Below are 18,878 nucleotides of genomic sequence, written 5' to 3'. Positions count from 1 at the left end.
TTTCTCATCAGCTTATAAGAAGGCTCTCTGGAGAATGATACTGTGTCACCAGAGATCTACAAACAGGAGACAACAAGACTGTCCCTGTCCGTCTTACATTACATACAGTATATGATGGAAATAATCCTCCATATGAGGGGGGAATTCAATTGTGACTGACTTCTAAAAGCATATACACACACTTTAGCCGAGGGAGGAGGTGGGGGTTGGGAAAACAAGAGCAGTAGTGCTGGTGAAATGTCTTAATGGAATTCAGAAAGAGAGAGAAGCCAAGAAATTTTAAAAAATACAGTACTATGCTGGTGTGCATATATATGCCATCTGGGAGCCCATCTGCATTTTACAGGGATGTTGAGTTGGAGAAAAAAACTACTATGGTACAGGTACAGGCTATGGAAATGTAAATAAAGCTGGATGGAGAGTGAAATGGAGGTCAGTGGAATGAGACTGTAAGAGAGCGAAGGGATAAAATATATATATGTATATAGAGCATGTCTGTCCTATTATATCAATAATACAGTCAGTCAGCAATCTCAGAGTCTGTGCAGCAATTTCTAGGGAACCAAAGCACAGGATAAGAGACTAGCAAATATGGATTTTGCAGAATTGCAAGCTAGTATTCTGTGGTCATTAAGAACATAACACAGTCTTTAACAAAGCATTAAAAACATTTCTAATCTGCACTTGTGTTAAGCCTGAAACTTTGCCACTTTGGCTTAAGAAGTGATAGAGCCCACATAAGTAGAAGTTATAGCAGCTCAAGCACACGGAGAAATTGGAAAAATGTAAGCAGGCTCAGCTCCAGCATGCTTTTAAAAGCCATTTTCTCGTGAAAAGAAAGCTTTGGGGTTGAAAATAAGATTTCACACAGTATAGTTGGAATGATATATGACACACAGAAATGAGCTCTTGTGACATTTTGCAGTATAGTATGAACTGTAGGCTACGTTAAAACAGTGTGCTTTGTCTTATTTATACACATGCTGTACTCACACGTCCTCACTATTCTTTTAATCTTGTGATATATCACACCTAACCTGCAGGTTTTGCTATGTAGTACAGCCCAGTGTTTGTACTGCCACCCACCTCCTTGTCACTTTTGTGGGGAAGTAGCACATTTATCAGTATGTGTGTGTCCAAGCAGCTGTCCAGACGCCACTGTTGCAGTGACAACAGTGACCACACACAGACCCACACACACATACAGTCTTAAAAGGCTTCTCACTGACAGTCTCTCTATCTATCTGACAATCCACACACACACACACACACGTGCACACACACGATTTACCAACCAAGGACGGGCTTGTGTCCTTTTGCCTGATTAAATGTTATGTCCAGATTATAGCACGACTGTACATCGGTATCATAACTTCTGGTGAGTTTAGTCAAATCAACATCTGTCACAGCGGTATAACCCCACCCCCCCGGTCTGAGTGGGGGGTTCAGTGTAGCAGTATATGTGGAAGCAAGGTGAAAGGTCAAAATCCTAGTTTGCATTCAAATCAGATTGGAGGAGCAACTTAATCAGGTCCAGTGGGCGTCTGTGTTCAGCGGGACCAAACAGCACTGACCCTACAGCTGAGGCACATAACCCCGACCAGGAAGTGACCTGAGCAACCATCTGACACAGCTTGTGAAAAACAAGAGATTACTTTACTGATGAGATTATGTTAGAAGTCTTTCTGAATGAATTGTCTACACGTTGGTTGATTCTCTAAAGCTGACCAGCTCAGTAACTGAATAGATTAATGTTTTGACTGATTCCACCTTTTTTTTTTTCTCTCTCTCTCTCTTTTTGCCTTAATGCTGTGCTCTCTCAGTCAGCACCCCTGTACAGAGGCTTAGGGGTTGGACTGATCTGTATTATAAGTTCATGTATTATTCAGTAAAGCGCTGACATCAGGGCTTTCATACACCAAACACCCCCGTTCATCAGACATGCGCAAAACCCTCATGAATATTAATATACCTTCAATCGCCGGCCTCAGCTCTGCACATAGTGATTAATTATTACAAAGAGCAGCCGAGGAGCATGTACTCTTCATCAGTGGGGATTTAGCAACATAATATTTGTCAGCGCATTTCTCTCCCAGTGAGCTGAGTAAATTCCAATTACAAAGAGATCGGAAAAACAAATAGTTTGCTTGTTCCATGATATTCTCCTGAGCTGCATAAACTAGATCTTCTGGAGCATTAGTTATTGAGCTTTTATTACTTATAATGCTTCATGGCATTGCTTATCACTAAATGCTCACATTAATGCTTGCTCTGTTTGAAAGAGTAATATTGCCGATGTGTGTTCAGTCTCAAGGCAGCGCTAGTACGAGAAGGTCTGCAAAGTGAAATCCCCTCGCGATCATAATCACTGAAATATTCTGAGAGCAGGGTGTAATGTGATGTAGCCACAGTGATTCCGTGAGAGGAAGGGGGCACGTGGCACGGGACTGAAAGGCTAGTTTTAGGTTATGTCTGCCAACTCTCGTCGCACAAAGGCACGCATCACACTCACACAAACCCCATGCAAATTCTAGCCATACTGCAGATACAGAGACTGCTGTTCTTCTTTGACTGACTCGCACGTGGAAATACACACATGCCGCACCTGTGTAAGCGATAAGAACTCTGGGTGTGTGGATTGAAACTTTTTAATTCATTCATATGGAGACACACTCTGCAGTATCTACATCTTTACGCAAACATATGCACTCACAAACTTTCAAGGTCAGTTCAGATACTGGCTGGGTACAAAGATCTGTTTCCATGCTTCCCCTTCATCTTTCTCGCATTACATACACATGTATGTTCCCTTTAAAGCTGATGAGATTCTCTCCTTCAGCAAGTGTGGGGGGCTATGGGGGCTCTTGCATTTTGGGATGAGCCAGCTGGGATGGCAGGCCCATGAAAAGGCACAATATAACAAGAGTGTAGGGTTAAATAGGGCAATAAATGAGCTAATAAGAACACAGGTGGCTCAGTGGGGATGATCAGATCCCTCGGGTTTTCAGTATGTGTCAGAGTCTACGAGAGGGGGAACGTCATGTCTCTTGTCTCTCTCACCTTTATATTATTAATGATTCCTTTCCTGAGCACCAAGTGCACTTAGAGTATGTTACAAGCAAAAGTGCTAGATTGTAATAACTGCTTAGCAAACACAATGTCACAGTCGTCTGTAGCATTTATCAATTAACTTGTAAAGTCTGAAAATAATTAAGAAAGTTATTGCAAATTTGATTTAAAGAGTGAAACTCAGATGTAGTTTGTACAACTTCTCATTTCCTAATTTATGCTGATTAGTCCTTGTGGTTTAACGAGGGGATTAATCAAACTCCTCTTTAGAAAATTAGACCATTACAGTGCTTTCCAAAACCTAAATGCCCAGCACCACGAGGGATAAGTAGCCTTCAGTCATTTTGGTGTGATCAGAATTGGCAGGCAAGCACACTTGTGGCCCACTGCCCGGAGAGACACCTGGCACCTCTCTCTCAAACACCAACAGGCGCACACACTAAACACACACACACAAAATGTGTTTAGCCAGATGGGAGCCTTTTCTTATCTAGCAAGATTTAGAGTGTTAAAGGGCCAACGTGACACGAATAGTTACGCTAAAGCAACAATATCCAATCAATTGCCGTCTCTCTCTCACACTCAGTCAAACCAGATTGAAATAGTGGTCACTGACGGCCCTTCGTGTTCTCCCTCTGTCTACCTTGTTTGGCCCCACAGAGCAGCCAGATGGTGGAGCTCCAGAGAAATCAGCTTCGGGATGACATCAAGGAGTACAAGTTCCGGGAGGCTCGACTGCTGCAGGACTACACCGAGCTGGAGGAGGAGAACATCTCGCTGCAGAAGCAGGTCTCCATGCTCAAACAGAGCCAGGTGAGGATGGAGCAGTGCTGCAGCTCTGCATGTGCAATTTGATTTGCATAAATTGTGTTGAACGACAGAGATGCAGTCAAAAAACTGGGAATGGGTGGGTAGACAATAAAGTGCAGAACATCCCCTTCTTGTTAAGTTATTGAATTTTATAATTGGTCATTAACACGCTGCCTCTTCACATTAAGCTTAAATAAACTGGTGGCTTTAGGCATGTTATCCAAGCACTTTTTTAAATACACATATACTGAGTACTGCCTTTCAGCAGGTTTCCCTACAAGCCCTCCACCTCACACGGCAGCTCTGGATTTATCTCATTCTTCTACTAATTAGACTTCCAAAAGAAGCACGGGCCCCTTTAATATTCAGATTTAATGATAACAAAAACATCCCCCGGACGCGGTAAAGACATAAGCAGCTGTCTTTGTTTTTTTCCAGTGTCTGGAAATAGCACTGATTGTGGAAATGTTTCCACATCAATCATTCTTCACCACAGAGGTTCGAACACTTTGTGATACAAAGAAACAAAGCCCCTCAGTTTATTGAAATTAGCTGAAGGGCACAAAAACCCATATTTACATCTGTAAACGTAAACGGCGCTAAATGTCAAAGTAGGACATTTTCATTTGATATTGGCTTTAGTTGTTAATTCTCTGTATTTGTTGTTGTCTGAGAGCATGTGTTCTACATTTATCCTGAAAGGAAAACAAAAGCAACTCCTGCTTTTTAGATAACCAATATTAAAAGTATCCCCTAAAACCAATTAACTCAAAACTATTTAGATATGGAAATTAATTGTACGTTCTTTCTTAACATAGTTCCAAGAACGTATCAGATTCATATCAGCTTTAACTGTTTTGCCAAACGTGAACCAGCTTAACAAATCATTTTCACTAGGCCTGTATCTGAATCCAACTCTCATTAAACTAGTTCCTTCTCCTCCTATACCCAGGTGGAGTTTGAGGGTTTGAAGCATGAGATCCGTCGCCTGGAAGAAGACACTCAATTCCTGAACAGCCAGCTGGAGGATGCTGTCCGCCTGAAAGAGATCGCAGAGCGTCAGCTAGCAGAGGCCCTGGAGACCATCAAAACTGAGCGTGAACTGAAGGCTTCCCTGAGAAAAGAACTTTCCCACTACATGAGCATTGGAGACACTCTGTACCACAGGTAATAAAGCACAAATGAGATGCTCAAAGACTTCAGCGTATACTATAATAAGCGTTAAATGAGTTCCCTTATTTTTCCCTAAGCCCACTCAGTATCTCCCTGGATGGTCTGAAGTTCAGTGATGATGCCTCCACTGAACCGAACAATGATGAGGCCGTCCATGGATATGAAAATGGCTTCACCAAACTAGCCAATGCCATTACTGATGACAACCGCATCTCTACACCCAAGAAGGAAGAACTGTTCCGTCCTGCACCCAGCCTCGTGGATGACCTGCTGAGCGAACTTAACATCTCAGAGATCCAGAAGCTCAAACAGCAGCTGATGCAGGTTTGTCCTTAATTATTATAGAAAACTGGATCCAGCCAAAGATTAGATTGCTCTTACACATTATGATGTAAAAAAACAGGTCTCAGCAATATTTGCGTTAAGTAGGTACAGTAAGTAAGTTTAGTGGAATTCAGTAAGAAAAAAATAAATAGGAGGCTGATGAGAATCAAAACAAACTAGGCTGAAACTAGGTTGAAGGTGTGTTTGAAGGAGTGAGACAGTGGAGTGATTGGACTAGATCCTGACCTACGCTGCTGCAGAGATCTAAATCCCCTTATAGCAAAGTTAATCCAGGGAGACTCGCACATAGGCTGCGCTGGGCCCTACGGCAGCGGGTGGTGGCACCAGAGGACCTGCCATCTGCTTGCTCATCACCCCACGAGTCCAAGGCCACGCCTGATTGAGCACCATAGTTACCAGAAAGTACTGGGAACCTGGGGATAATGATTGTTTTGAAGACTAGGGATTAAGGATTTTTGTCCACTCCGTTCCCCTTCATCAAACAAAACAACGGTTGCTGGATTAATTTGTCAACTTGAAGTTGCCTCCGTGCTGCCCTTCTGTGAGCACAGTTGTGGTTCTCGACCCCATCATTTTGGTGGGGACATGGCAGACTGGGACAAAACCCTGTGTTTGTTGTGACCCAGCAGATTGTACCACCTAATGAAATCTCCTGCCAGGTCATTCCACAGTTTCCTGAAATCTGTAACATCCAGGATGGATTCTTGCAAGAGAGGGATTGCACTGATATGGTTTGGCTGCCCACAAGCCCTCTTCTAAACCTCACTGATGTCTGCATTGGGGTGTGACAAATAGTTCTCACTTGACAAGTTGTGCACAGATTAGTGCTGACAGTATCTTATTTCATCGTTAGACAGTTTAGTGAAATTTGATATAGAGCAATACTATCCCACTCTTCACTTGATAAGCCCTGTTCATTAAGCATGCCATGCATTTTTGAAAATAATCATAATGCTTGGTATACATTCTGAACTAATACAAACTGGATGTCGAGGTGCAGGACCATGATACTTCTGTCGCATTGCTCGCATCATCACAACTGTGTCCAAGTGTGTAAGATGATCCATCTACTGTCTCTGCCAGCATTAATCTGAAGTGAGCCCAGCAAATAGTCAAGGTCATCCTGATTTTGATGCTGGCCTGCTGGGCAGTGAGTCTCACATACCTTGGAAACACAAGCCTGATATTGGGTTTAGTTGACACATGACTGATATCGAGTTACAAAGAAATCAAAACTTGAAAGTAGTGCAGTAAACAAAGCAAATATTGCTGTACTTTCATCATATATTCTACATAAAGTGTGACTATCTCATTTCATTCCTCTCTGTGTCTCTTTATCTCTACTCAGATGGAGCGTGAGAAGGTCAACCTGCTGTCCAACCTTCAAGACTCCCAGAAACAGCTGGAGCAGGCTAACGGTGCTTTGTCAGAGCATCAGGAGAAGGTGAACCGCCTCACGGAGAACCTCAATGCTATCCGCAAACTTCAGGCCAGCAAGGAGCGCCAGTCTGCCTTGGACAACGAGAAAGAACGTGACAGCCATGAAGATGGAGACTACTACGAGGTAGACATCAACGGACCTGAGATCCTGGAGTGCAAGTACAAGGTAATTTTCTTCTAGTAGATGAAAGATGACGGCTCAAATCTACATTACATCCAGTCAGAAGGTGTCTTACAATACATTTGGACTTTATTCATACTCAGCAATTGATCTTGCTTTGCTAGGTTGCTGTATCTGAGGCAGGAGAGCTGAAGGAGGAACTGAAGACTCTGAAAGCCGAATACCAGGCTTGTCAGTCTCGTTATGAAGAGGAGCGCACCCGTCTGGAGAATGATGTCACAAATCTGGGAGAGAAGCTGGCAACTCTGGAGAAGACGAGTCAGGCAGAGAAAGCAGATAAGGCTAAGCTAGAGAAGGAGCTACGCAAGGTGAGTAACTGCTCTAGATCATTCTGCTAAAAGATGAATTTGAGTTTTTAGTGAGACATAAACATGACTGATTGCTTTTTTTATCTCTCATCAGTTGAGCGATGTGGCAGGCGAGTCACAAGGCAGCCTGAGTGTGGCACAGGATGAGCTGGTGACATTCAGCGAAGAACTGGCCACTCTTTACAACCACGTCTGCATGTGCAACAACGAGACACCCAACCGCGTCATGCTTGACTTCTACAAGGAGGGTAAGGGTGGTCGGAGCAGCCCAGAGGGCCGTGGCCGTCGTTCCCCCATCTTGCTCACCAAGGGCCTCTTCCCTGAAACTGGTAAGAGCGAACTAAGCGATGGAGCTCCTTCACCTGTCTCCTCGCTGCCCTCTCCTGTGTCTGACCACCGCCGCGAGCCCATGAACATCTACAACCTGGTGGCAATAATCAGAGACCAGATCAAGCACTTGCAGCTGGCTGTGGACCGCACCACTGAGCTGTCCCGCCAGAGGGTGGCCTCTCTGGAGCTCGGCACTGTGGCCGATAAGGACAAGGAAGCCTGCATGGAGGAGATCCTCAAATTAAAATCTCTGCTCAGCACCAAGAGAGAACAGATTGCCACTCTGAGGACTGTCCTCAAGGCTAACAAGCAGGTCAGTAGATCTGTTTCAAATGTCTGTAACTTGGTGACACAACCAAACATTTGTCAGTTTTCCTTGAAAGACAGAAACAGCAGAAGAAGGTGTCATCTATTTCAGGTCTGTTCAGCTGTTGTAGCAAATGTGTGTGTGTAGACGACATCTGTAACAAACTGGAGATAGCATTCTTATGGTGACAGCTGCTCAGAGTATCTGTATATTTAGGATTGAAGAACAGTCCCCCAAAGCACAAAGAACCATAACCCAGAGATTGAGTGTATATGCAGTTGCTCTGGTAGCCCTTTGCCCTTACCCCTGTGTGTGGTTATTCATTAGAGCACAAACATGAAAGCCCTCATGAATCATACACCTATGGGTTTTTAAACCACTAACAATAGCAGCCAAGCCAGAGCAATGATCTAACTTAATGACTTACATATGACAGAAAAATGTGTCCATATTAACAGACTTCATGGGACAGGAAACACTGTAAAACTGTCACCGTCCAGCTGCACTGACCCTTTGTTCTTTTTGTCCACCCACAGACAGCTGAAGTTGCTCTGGCCAATCTGAAGAGCAAGTATGAGAACGAAAAGGCCATGGTGACTGAGACCATGATGAAACTGAGGAATGAGCTCAAAGCCCTGAAGGAAGATGCTGCCACCTTTTCCTCACTCCGAGCTATGTTTGCCACACGGTAAGAAACGTGTCTCTGTCTGGTCAGTGGACATCACCAAAAACATCTTACAAAGCTTGTATCTGACAAACAAGCATTTCTGTGGCACACCATTCTAGTCTAGTCAAACTATGTTTGCCCACTGTTACCCATGTTGTTTACCCACATAATGTGGCATGAAGACATGCAAACTAGGGCATCTTGAGAAAGTGAGGACATCTTGGCTAGTGCTCACTTTCCAGTTGAGGATTTAAGCTTGGTTTTAGGGTTACAGTTAGACATTTATTTGTAATGCTAAGGTAGGGGTAAGGGGCTAGTGTGTGTGTGTGCATGTGTGTGTATTAGATGGGCGGACACATTCGCTAATCTTTCCTGATTCTGAAAAGAAGCCGGTCAAAGGTTGTGTGCATAATCCCACCTCGATTCGGTGTGGATTACACATTTACCCCTCAACACTAAGTGTTCACACACAGCTTGTTTGTTTGTGTATGCATATTGAGAACGGTTGGAAAATATGTGGCAATGCATTTGAATTGGCACTTGTTTTCACTTTTAGATTTGATTTGACTGATTCCAGAGTGGATTCACTTTCCGAGTTGTTTTTTTTATTCTGCGTGCCAACAACAAATATCAGCCCCTGTCTAGAGGGCTGCGTTGAGATGATGAGACAGTTGTTCTAGTTTATTGCATTTAAGACCAAACCTCAAGCAGAGGAGGGAGAGGTGAAGGAGGGTGGGGAGTGGGGGCAGTATTATTGAATGAAGGTTACAAGTACTGAAGGGAATGTGTGGGCAGCTCAGCACCCATCATCCTGCCCATACAGTAATTCTATACATATCACTGATGTGCACTTGCACTAACCTCATATACCTGCAGTGTCTAATCAGTTACTAACAGAAGAGTGTTGTCTCTTTTTTTTTGGCACACTGCAGAGCCAGGTGGTTAGAGCATGTAGATATAATGCTAAACTGGATGGATGCAGAAGGCAACCAAGGCTAATAGACAACTAGATCTTGCTATCGCTTGTCATTATCACAGCCGTTTTACAAAGGTTTGAGTTCATACGTGTTGTGAAGAGGCAGAGCCATTAGAAGAAGTCCCTTCTGCTGAAGAAATGCAAGATTTTGACGTGTTAGACATTTTTCCTGTTCACTGCCTGCATCAACGCTGCTGACAAGGTTTTTAAATTCAGGCTGTTTATGGGATACATGTATTGGTATGTAAATCCTCTGCTATATGGACAGAGTTGGGTCAGGAGACTCTTTGAGAGCTTGGGGGACCCGCCTGAGAGAGGTTTCCCACACTCCCCCTTTTGTATACCAGCACCCCCCTCCTCCCCACCATCCTTCCTCACCAGCAAACACCCGGTTCTCTAGCCATTTGGAAAAGAAAGAGAGGAAGCAGGCAGGCTTTCAGTTAAAGCCCTCTACAGGAGCCTAATTTAACAGGCTTTTTTTTTCCTCTCCGTAAGTCTGTAAAGGTGGATTTCTGATGCATACAACTGACAGACATGTGTGGTCTTTGACAAAGGAGGAGAGGGGTGAAATTGAAAGAATGTGTAGGTTTTGTTTTGTGTCTTTGTGTGATCTGGGTTAGGGTTAGGGTAGTTAGCAGCTCTCTTACAGATTAGAGTAACTTGAGGTTTGTCGGAGTTCATTACAGTCTGTGAGAATTTCATGAGAGCGACGCAGGCCTGAATGTTTTTCAAGTGCGTGTACGTATGTGCCTCTCCAGCTGCAGCCTCGGGTGTCATGTTAACAGTAAGCTCCAGCCTCTAACATTCCTAAGTCATGCCTCGACATGTTCTCAGCTCCTGCTCATATACTGATTCACAGTCAAATCATTATCTCAAGTCCCAGATTCTTCACAAATGTAAAATCTTCCTGCTGTTCTTTTGCTTGTTGTGATTTTTGGTCCATCATTGTTTGTTCAGTCCTATTCTTACCACCTCCTCCTCCCTGCTCTCGCTATGATATCCACCCCACCATGACCAATCAAGCTCCAGACAAGACCACAGCAGAGGAGTTCTGTGTGTGTGTGTGTGTGTGTGTGTGTGTGTGTGTGTGTGTGTGTGTGTGTGTGTGTGTGTGTGTGTGTGTGTGTGTGTGTGTGTGTCTGTGTGTGTGTGTGTTTGTGTGTGTGTGTGTGTGTGCTGTGAAAGCATTATTGATTTTGAACCATGTCTGCATGAATGGTGCAATCGTCGCGCTTTCCGTATGCAGCCGTAAATGTCATCGACAACTGTAAATCATCACAGCAAGATGCAGATAAAGTGCCTGTTTGTCAAAGAGAATATGATGAGTGTTTATCTGCAAAAGGCCAGCAGCAGCCTCTTGGCCCCCCTCAGCCATTGTGCCACCACACCCATCAGCAGGCCAAAAAAGGCTTCTATTGTATCCCTCCAGTCCCTAGAATAGACTCCTCTGTTTTTTCCCGGGAAAAATGCACGCCCTCTCACCCCCATGTAAGAGAGGCTGAGCTATCTGAAGGCGCCCCCCCCACCAGCTCCCGGGTTGTCTCCTAGTCTCATATTGGGTTTAATGAAGCCGCACTGATCCCCATTGTCTGGGTGTGTGCCCCACTGGGAATCAAACTGCATACACAAGAGGGGAGTGTATGGTGTATGTTTGTGTTGGTGTTCTGGCAAGGCCAGAGTTCACATGGCGCACAACCACGTGCAGCACCACACGCAGCTAAACCATCTGCAGCCCCTGCTCCTTTTGGTCCCAGATTCTGCATTCAAGACTTATTTTTCTATTTAAACAATAGTTTTTTAACAAATAGTTACAGTTTTTTACAGTTACAAATGAAGACAGGCCGCATGCAGCTTACTTTTTCTGAGTAATGTTTTAAATAGGTGTGCATACTTCTATAATCACATTTCAAAATAAGTGAAAAAGTCTCTTATTGGAAACACTTTATTTACATATTTACAAAGTTGAGTTGGCAATTGTGCTTTTCTTTTCACTTAAGCAGTTGACGCCATAACTAACCACAGACCAACAATACCAGACCTCACATGTCTAGTGGAAAAGTGACAGTTGTAGCTTGCAGACATTGCAATACAAAACATAAACACAACATAACTGAGATGCCATCATTCTTGTGGCTTTTCAAAGACTATAAAGGTTTGTGGGCACACTACAGGTTAGGGAGTTCCCAATAATAATAAAGACTTTAAAAGCAGAAAGATAATATGGAGTAGGGTGAGGTTACCTGCCAGTTAAATGAAATGAATGGTTTTTGGTGCTACAGCGTTGGATGAGTGCTTAACCAGTATAACCAACCGCTCCCTTTAGTGAGGTGTGTCAGTCGTTAATAAAGAATGTCGGGCAGATTGCTTTGTCAGCAAACATAAAGGAGAGATGAGCAAGATGTGAAGAGAGAAAGTGACCAATGCAGGTAAACAGACACAGACAGCAGCAAGGATGCAATGAAGAAGAAAAGGAGTCGCAAGATAAGACTCAGGAAGGAATGTGCAATTGAAAGAGATGGAAAGGGCGGGAGTAGGAAGTAGCATGAAAATCAAAGATGTGGTGATATAAACCGTACCACCACCACTTCAGAATACCTTTTACTGACCTAGTTTCATCCCCGTCCAGCATTAGGCACACCTGCACAGACACACGTAGAAGAGAATGAAGAGAGAGGTGATAATGCCGCAGTGCAGTGATGCATATGGAGCAGTTGCTAGACAGACTTCATGTCATGTGCTATTTCACACAGAGATGGGAAATGGAAGAGATGAACAATAATGATGAAGTCTCACTCCAACTGGAAAAGTGGAGGTCAGGTGTAAATAGCTACAGTTCAAAGTAAAGAACCGCACTCCTTTCCTCCCCGTCTTCATGTTTCTCCCCTCTTTGACTTCCCTTTTCTTCAGGTGACACAGAAAGAGCCTTCTCATAGTCCCCCTAGATTGTTGCTGTTATCCTCTGTTTATGCAGTATATTATGTTATACTACACTCAGACATCTCATGAGTGAGTAGTTCATGAACCCACCTTCCACCACCTGTACCATGTAGTGATTGTTAAAAAGCAGATATTTATCATATTATTAAAACTGCGGAGCCACTGCCTTTGCAAACGGCCGACAACGTCTTATTTTGGGAAGTTTGATGGAGGAGGCTGAAATGGCTCATTGAATCTTAAGTTAGTAATGCAGTAGCTCTGCAGGGTTTAGAGGTCTGTGCTGTGCAGCTCAATGGCTCCACCTGGTGGTTGCAGAATGTTGTGTATCAAGGTAAAAGTCATGGTCAAAGTGCTCCACTATCACTGGGTTTGAACTTTTAATGCTGATGTTAGTATCTTAAACATGCAGTTCATGTATGTGATGGTTGTAGTTTTGCAGGACCTCTAATGCAAATAACAGTAAGCTAACATATTCTACATTGATTAACATGAAGTTTGATGTTTTTGGGAGTGCCACTGCCCCCTGGTGGTAGGGAACAGGGATTACTGGTGGTTAAAATTCCAGGTAATTGTGAACAGAGATGTATTTAACTCTGCAATCCCCCCCCACCCCACCCCTTCCTCTCTTATAGTTGTGATGAGTATGTCACCCAGCTGGATGAGATGCAGAGACAGCTAGCTGCAGCAGAGGATGAGAAAAAGACCCTCAACTCGCTGCTGCGGATGGCGATCCAGCAGAAACTGGCCCTGACACAGCGCCTGGAGGACCTGGAGTTTGACCACGAGCAGACCCGCCGGGGAGGCAACGCCAGCCGGGCCAAGACCCGCAAGGCCAGCAGCAGCACAACCAACAACCCCCACGTAAGTCAGAGTCTCACCTGCTCTGGCTCCGGCCGACCAGAGCACAGCAGCGCTGTACCCAGTGGCATTCTGGGAGGCCCTGTGGTCTTTTGCAGCGAGAAGTACAAGATCTACTGCGACTGAGGCGGCCGACAAGTCTCCAAGGGACTGCTGTGTACAGAGGGAGGGTAGGGCTTACGGGCCAGACCCTCCCTGCCGTAGTGTTTAAGCGCCCCACTCGCTCGCTTAACTCCCTGGCCAGCCTGCGCTCCTGTAGGACCTGCTGTGTGACTAACTGGCTGCTCGTGTGTGCTAGTGTAAACGCTTAGGGGAATGCAGATGTATGTACAGTGTGCACTAGACGTTTGGACTGTAGTAGACATATATGGCATGTGGATTATTGGGCCCCGGTTGTATTGGGGGGTTTTGTGGATATTATGGAGTGTCTATTCTTTCCGCTGTCGTGGTGCTGTACATATGATGTAAAAGGTGGCAGCTTCTGTGCTTCTTTGTTCTGGCCCCCTGAGTGTATTGCCTGGTAACAGTAACACATTGTGTGGTTGGGGGCGTGTACAGAGGATGTCAATCTGACAGTCGTGTGACTAAATATGACATCCTCTTCGACTCTTCTGTCGGCATTGGTGCTCCTTTAAAAAAAAAAAAAAAGCCCCCTCCTCTCCTGCCTCTCTGTCCTGGTCCCCCAGGACTGACCTGCACCCAGCAGCCCACTGTTCAATCAGGTCACTCCTTAATGTTTACAAGACGATAAAGGAACTAAAATATGCAAGCTCCCTTTGCTTTCTTGCTAGGGGAGCACATTATGATTCTACACAAAGAAATTCAAAAACTCATAAGTGGGTTGATGGTTTTGTGATGGAATTGTTTGGGCAGAAAAGGAGCACCTGTGACCGCAGGTGTTTATTTCAGGATCATTTTAAAGCTGTGATGCTAGCACACCAATACAGTAGAAATCAGTAGAATCGCATGGCTTTGCAAATGAAAATGCTTCTGAGCTTTTTTACCTGTTTTTTTTCTGTTGTCAGGTGTGTGCTACAAGAGAAACTTGTGTACTACAGGGCTCTACATTATAAAAAGAGGAGTTATTTGGTGTCTGGTGAGAAACAGGACGGCTGTCTAGTCCATGCGACCCATCACGTTGGGATGGATCCTTTCAGAGCCATATTATTAAGAGAAGAAGAACGTTTGACAAATCGATCTCCATACCTAAATTAAGTGCACTTCTGCATCAGTGCCTCAGGATCCTACTTCTATTCAAAATGATATAGTTACTGTGAACAGATATACAATATAGTTTTGATCAAAGATGATTTTTTTGAAATATGGAGCAAATCCTACAAGAGCACAAATTTAAAAGGCACCCACGTCTGGATAATAAATCAATATAGAAACTAATCCAACCAACCTGCTTGGCAAAAGTGCCTGTCAACCCAAACATTTGATCAATTATCTGTGTGTAAAGCCCTGTCCTTCTCATCCTGAGCTAATACTGTTCTTTTCCTTCTCTCTTCCCCCTTTCTCCATTTTGGAGGTATCGCTCTAATTCCTGTGTGACAGTGTGGCTGTAAACCCTTTCCCTATGTCTCTCATCTGTGTCTTCTCACTTGGTCGCCATAACAACCTTCTCTCTTGTAGATTGTCAGCAGCTTGCTCCCCCAGCATCACCACTCACCCTTTAACTAGAATGAGGAATTGTGGGGTAAATTGCCCTCTGAATATTTTTTTCAGGTAACTGTCCTCACATATGTTGTATTCCTGATTTTTGCCTGTGTGTATACCAGCATTGAAGTGAACAGCCCTCGTGTGTGTATTATGTTTTTAACCTTTGGCAAATGGAGGGCCACCTTTCATTTTCTGCGTTTGGTGTGTGAGGACAACGTGATGTACTGTTTTAATATCCACAATAGCTTTAAGCCTTTGCAAGCTAGCATTTCGCAAATAGGTAAAAAATATAAGTGGGGCTTGTGTTTAATAAATCCATGTATTGCTTGTGGATCATAGACACATTAGCTTTACGATGCTAAAAGCAGGGTTGATGTGAGGAAATCCTGCAAGATGTCTTAAATTATGCTTTTTCTACTACTAAGCTATATATTATATTCTATATTCTTAATATGATCGTGTTCAGGTTATACTCTTGCAGGATCCCACTACAGTATTCCTTCCTCTCAGTTATGAAGAGAGGGAGCTCTTTTTTTTCCTTCAAAACTAAATGAACATCAGCAGTCAACCCTGCTTGAACGTGCATCCGTAAGCACACAGCATGGAGACAAGGCTATCGGAAAAAAAAAGGAAAAGAACCTCCCTGTAGGTTCATCACTCTTACTTTTGAGATTCACTTAAAGTGCGATATATTCTGTTTCTGTTGCGCTAACAGAGAAAAGGTTAGAGAAGTAAAAAGGGGGGGGGCGGGCTACTCACATTGTAAACCAGCTCCTGAGAGAGGAGATAAGAAAGGTAGACATGCTGGTGAAGAAAGCCAGATGTCTGGCTGAGAGCTGACTCTGAGTCCAGGGGTTTGCTGAGAGAGAAACGTCTGGTCGTTATTGGAGGCAAAATTAAAAAAAACAGAAGACTGGTTGCTCGGCCAACCAGAGGACATTGATTCAAATTAGTTGGGCCCTTAACCTTCCCCTCATTTAGGCTCTGTGCTATCACATAAAAATAGAAGCCTGGATGTGATTGTGACTAGAACCCCTCTCCCTAGACAGATCATTTCCCACCATCTAGTTTGAAATCAATGTCTGGCTTATCTGGTGTCAGAACATCATGGCACCTAAAAAGCTCCTCCTACCTCTGCTTGCAGGCTCTTCCCACTTCACCTTTCAGTTTCTTATATCCATAATGATTCAAGTTTCTGATTTATAATAAGCCTGCATGTCAACAACCATAACCCATTGTCATTAACTTGCTTGGCATTCGAGGAAGAGCCGTCTCCTTTGACCTGGGTGGTGGGATGTGGCTTCAACTCTGTCCTTTGGTTACTAAGTCCTGGTACTTGTGAGTCACTGGCTTCCTAACAGCACCTGCAGGATGCGTTGTGGTGAATGCGCTTTCACATCAGCTCCTCAGAAACATTGACATTGACAGCAAAGCTCCAGATTTAACATCAGCTGCCTCGCAGTCCTAACATCGGCTTCTGTTGCTTTGACTAACTGTGGCCGCCGTCTATTTTATTTGTCTGTGTGGACTCAGCTGCCCACCTTGTTAACAGTCCCTCTAAATGGACCAGTAATGCTAATGCTGTCTGTTTCTCCATTTTGCAGTAAATTACAGTAGTTCTGCATGGATGACGAAGTGCCAACACAAGGTCCATTCTCACAGCTGATTGAGTCCGCCGAAAAGAGTTAGCGCTATAAGCTATTTGGACTTGAAAACTGTCCTCCCTTTTCATTTGGAAAACTAAAAATGTGACGAATATGACAAACTGCTGCTGGAAGCCAATTTTTCCCAGGTTGAATGAACTGAATCATAAGTCTGACCAGAGTTTCTGATTGGCTCATCCAACCATCCAATGGGAAGCCAGGGGACATGGGTTTGTTTCTCAGTGTAATCTAACAACCTGTTTAGTTTTTCTGGTTCTATCATGTTTTCGTTTGTCTGTTTTAGTTTATCGTTTCTTAATCTGTGCACTTTCATTATATAGGATTATAACAGATTATTTTTAACCTATAGGAACTAAACGTGGTAGCGCTATGGTTTGTGAGTAGGTTAGGACTATAGGTTTATACGTTCTCCTGACTTCTGCTCTAGTCGAGGCTCCACAAACCACAGTCCTACCATCACCACTTTATCCTCAAGATTTTATCCATCAAATAATCATTCATAACTTGTTATGTTACATTTGCATCGTATGATATGCTGTCGGTTTTCTTTTATGTTTGTTCTACTGCCATGTTCTACACAAAGAAAATCCAGGGTGATCAAATTCTGGGGTTTTTTCATGTATTTATTATTCCTAGGAATAGTTCGAAATAACAAAATGAAACTTGACAACGCTCTGACACAAATAGGTAAGTTGTGTTTTGGGAAAATTTGAGTGATGCGACGTGCTTTTCCTAGCTTCTTACCGAGGGCGTTCCACTGAAACGGGATCACTGACTTCCAGAATTCTCTGCAAGTGCAACAATTAAATTCCAAATTGGAATTGTTTCATTCTCTCTTCGTTTATCGTGCCAAATCTTGGTACACCGTTTAGGTCGAAAAGAATCAAGACTCGGGAAAGAAGACAAGCCGTCACTGAGAAGCATGTCGTTCGGGCCACGGCTCGCTGCGTGAACGCTGGGGGTTTTGTTTTTGGTTTGTTTAGTTCTTTGTTTCTGACCAGTAGTGCCTTTCATTATTTCAAGGGAGAATCTTAGACTAGTGTTTTATGTTTTCTTTTTTTTTTATAGGTGAGGACTTTGGGTTCAAAATGACTGTGAGCAGCAATAAGTGCAAAGGGAATTCGCCCCCTTTTTAAGCATGAGTGAGATAATAGTTTTTAAATTAGCACGATAAAACTGAAATTGTATTGAATTCTGTTGGTCAGTGGTCCACTCAATAAATTCAGGGGTATTAAGAAAAGGTTGTTTTTTTTATCAAACTTTGGGAACCAAAAGAAATCCCTTTGGCCTCCTGTTATTGAACAAAATGCTCCAAGCACCTGTAATGTGTTGGGGTAGATCGGTGTACTATTGGAAACATCTACGTATCTCTAGCTTTGTTTGGTGAAGGTAATGTGATATCAATAGTATTGTTGAAAAAATGTGCAGAGAGCGCATTTATCATTCTTTTTGTCCGATCTGTTTGTTGTTTTATTGTTTTGATTTTTTTTTAATCTTTTTTTGTTTTTTGTTTTGTTTTTTTACATCATCTTTGAGCATTATGTTTTCAGGAAACAGAAAACAAAATAAGCATCAACAAGCTTGAATAGTGCCATTATAGCCAACGCTTGTTTGTTGAGGCGCTAAAGTTACCAATACGGACAAGAAGCTAAAAAAAGAAAGTGCAATTCAGATACTGTTTTACATTAAAAGAAGTTTTCTGTTTGCTGGAAGCCATAGCATTGTGATAATGAAATTTAGCTGTGCAAACTTTATATTGTCATATTGTGTTTCAGTATTGATCCATAATGAGAGTTTGATATCTTTATATGAAATAACGACTTCACCTGTATGTTGGTATTTATTTGAATTGTCATGCAGTACTGTATTCTTATCAATAATGTGCATTATGATTAGTGGCATATTGATTAAAGCTAAATGTCATATGCATGTTTCTCAGTAATGGGACCTTTACACAGAATTGAAAACAAACATGTAAACTTTATCAGGGTGTTATTAAAAAAAATGGGCAAAAATGAAAACACAAGAGTTAAGTCTGACGTATTACTGCTGAACTAATAAGTGTTTTGTTTGTTTTCTAGTAGAGAGGTGGTATGTCTGTGTAAAGGTAGTCATACTGGCTAAAATTAATAAATGTGACTTAAGTTTAAA

General features: G+C 43.1%; 1 protein-coding gene across 2 annotated transcripts in view; it reads left to right on the top strand.

The window, feature by feature from the left end:
* LOC113167091 (protein bicaudal D homolog 2-like) overlaps window positions 1–18,878 on the top strand; it is a 39,612-nt gene extending 20,734 nt beyond the window's left edge. Inside the window, exons 3-11 of one of the 2 annotated variants that reach the window (XM_026367479.1) lie at window positions 3,730–3,882; window positions 4,832–5,046; window positions 5,130–5,376; window positions 6,746–7,003; window positions 7,123–7,326; window positions 7,421–7,969; window positions 8,500–8,651; window positions 13,176–13,404; window positions 16,668–18,878. In XM_026367479.1, coding sequence (XP_026223264.1) covers window positions 3,730–3,882; window positions 4,832–5,046; window positions 5,130–5,376; window positions 6,746–7,003; window positions 7,123–7,326; window positions 7,421–7,969; window positions 8,500–8,651; window positions 13,176–13,404; window positions 16,668–16,670 — 2,010 coding nt within the window. In that variant the 3' untranslated portion in view covers window positions 16,671–18,878. Of the gene's footprint in view, window positions 1–3,729; window positions 3,883–4,831; window positions 5,047–5,129; window positions 5,377–6,745; window positions 7,004–7,122; window positions 7,327–7,420; window positions 7,970–8,499; window positions 8,652–13,175 lie in introns of both variants that reach the window. The other variant, XM_026367478.1, reaches the window with a different exon arrangement.

This window comes from Anabas testudineus, chromosome 7 (genome assembly GCF_900324465.2).
Source record: "Anabas testudineus chromosome 7, fAnaTes1.2, whole genome shotgun sequence".
NCBI classification, from domain to species: domain Eukaryota; kingdom Metazoa; phylum Chordata; class Actinopteri; order Anabantiformes; family Anabantidae; genus Anabas; species Anabas testudineus.
This window is presented reverse-complemented; position numbering and strand designations above follow the sequence as displayed.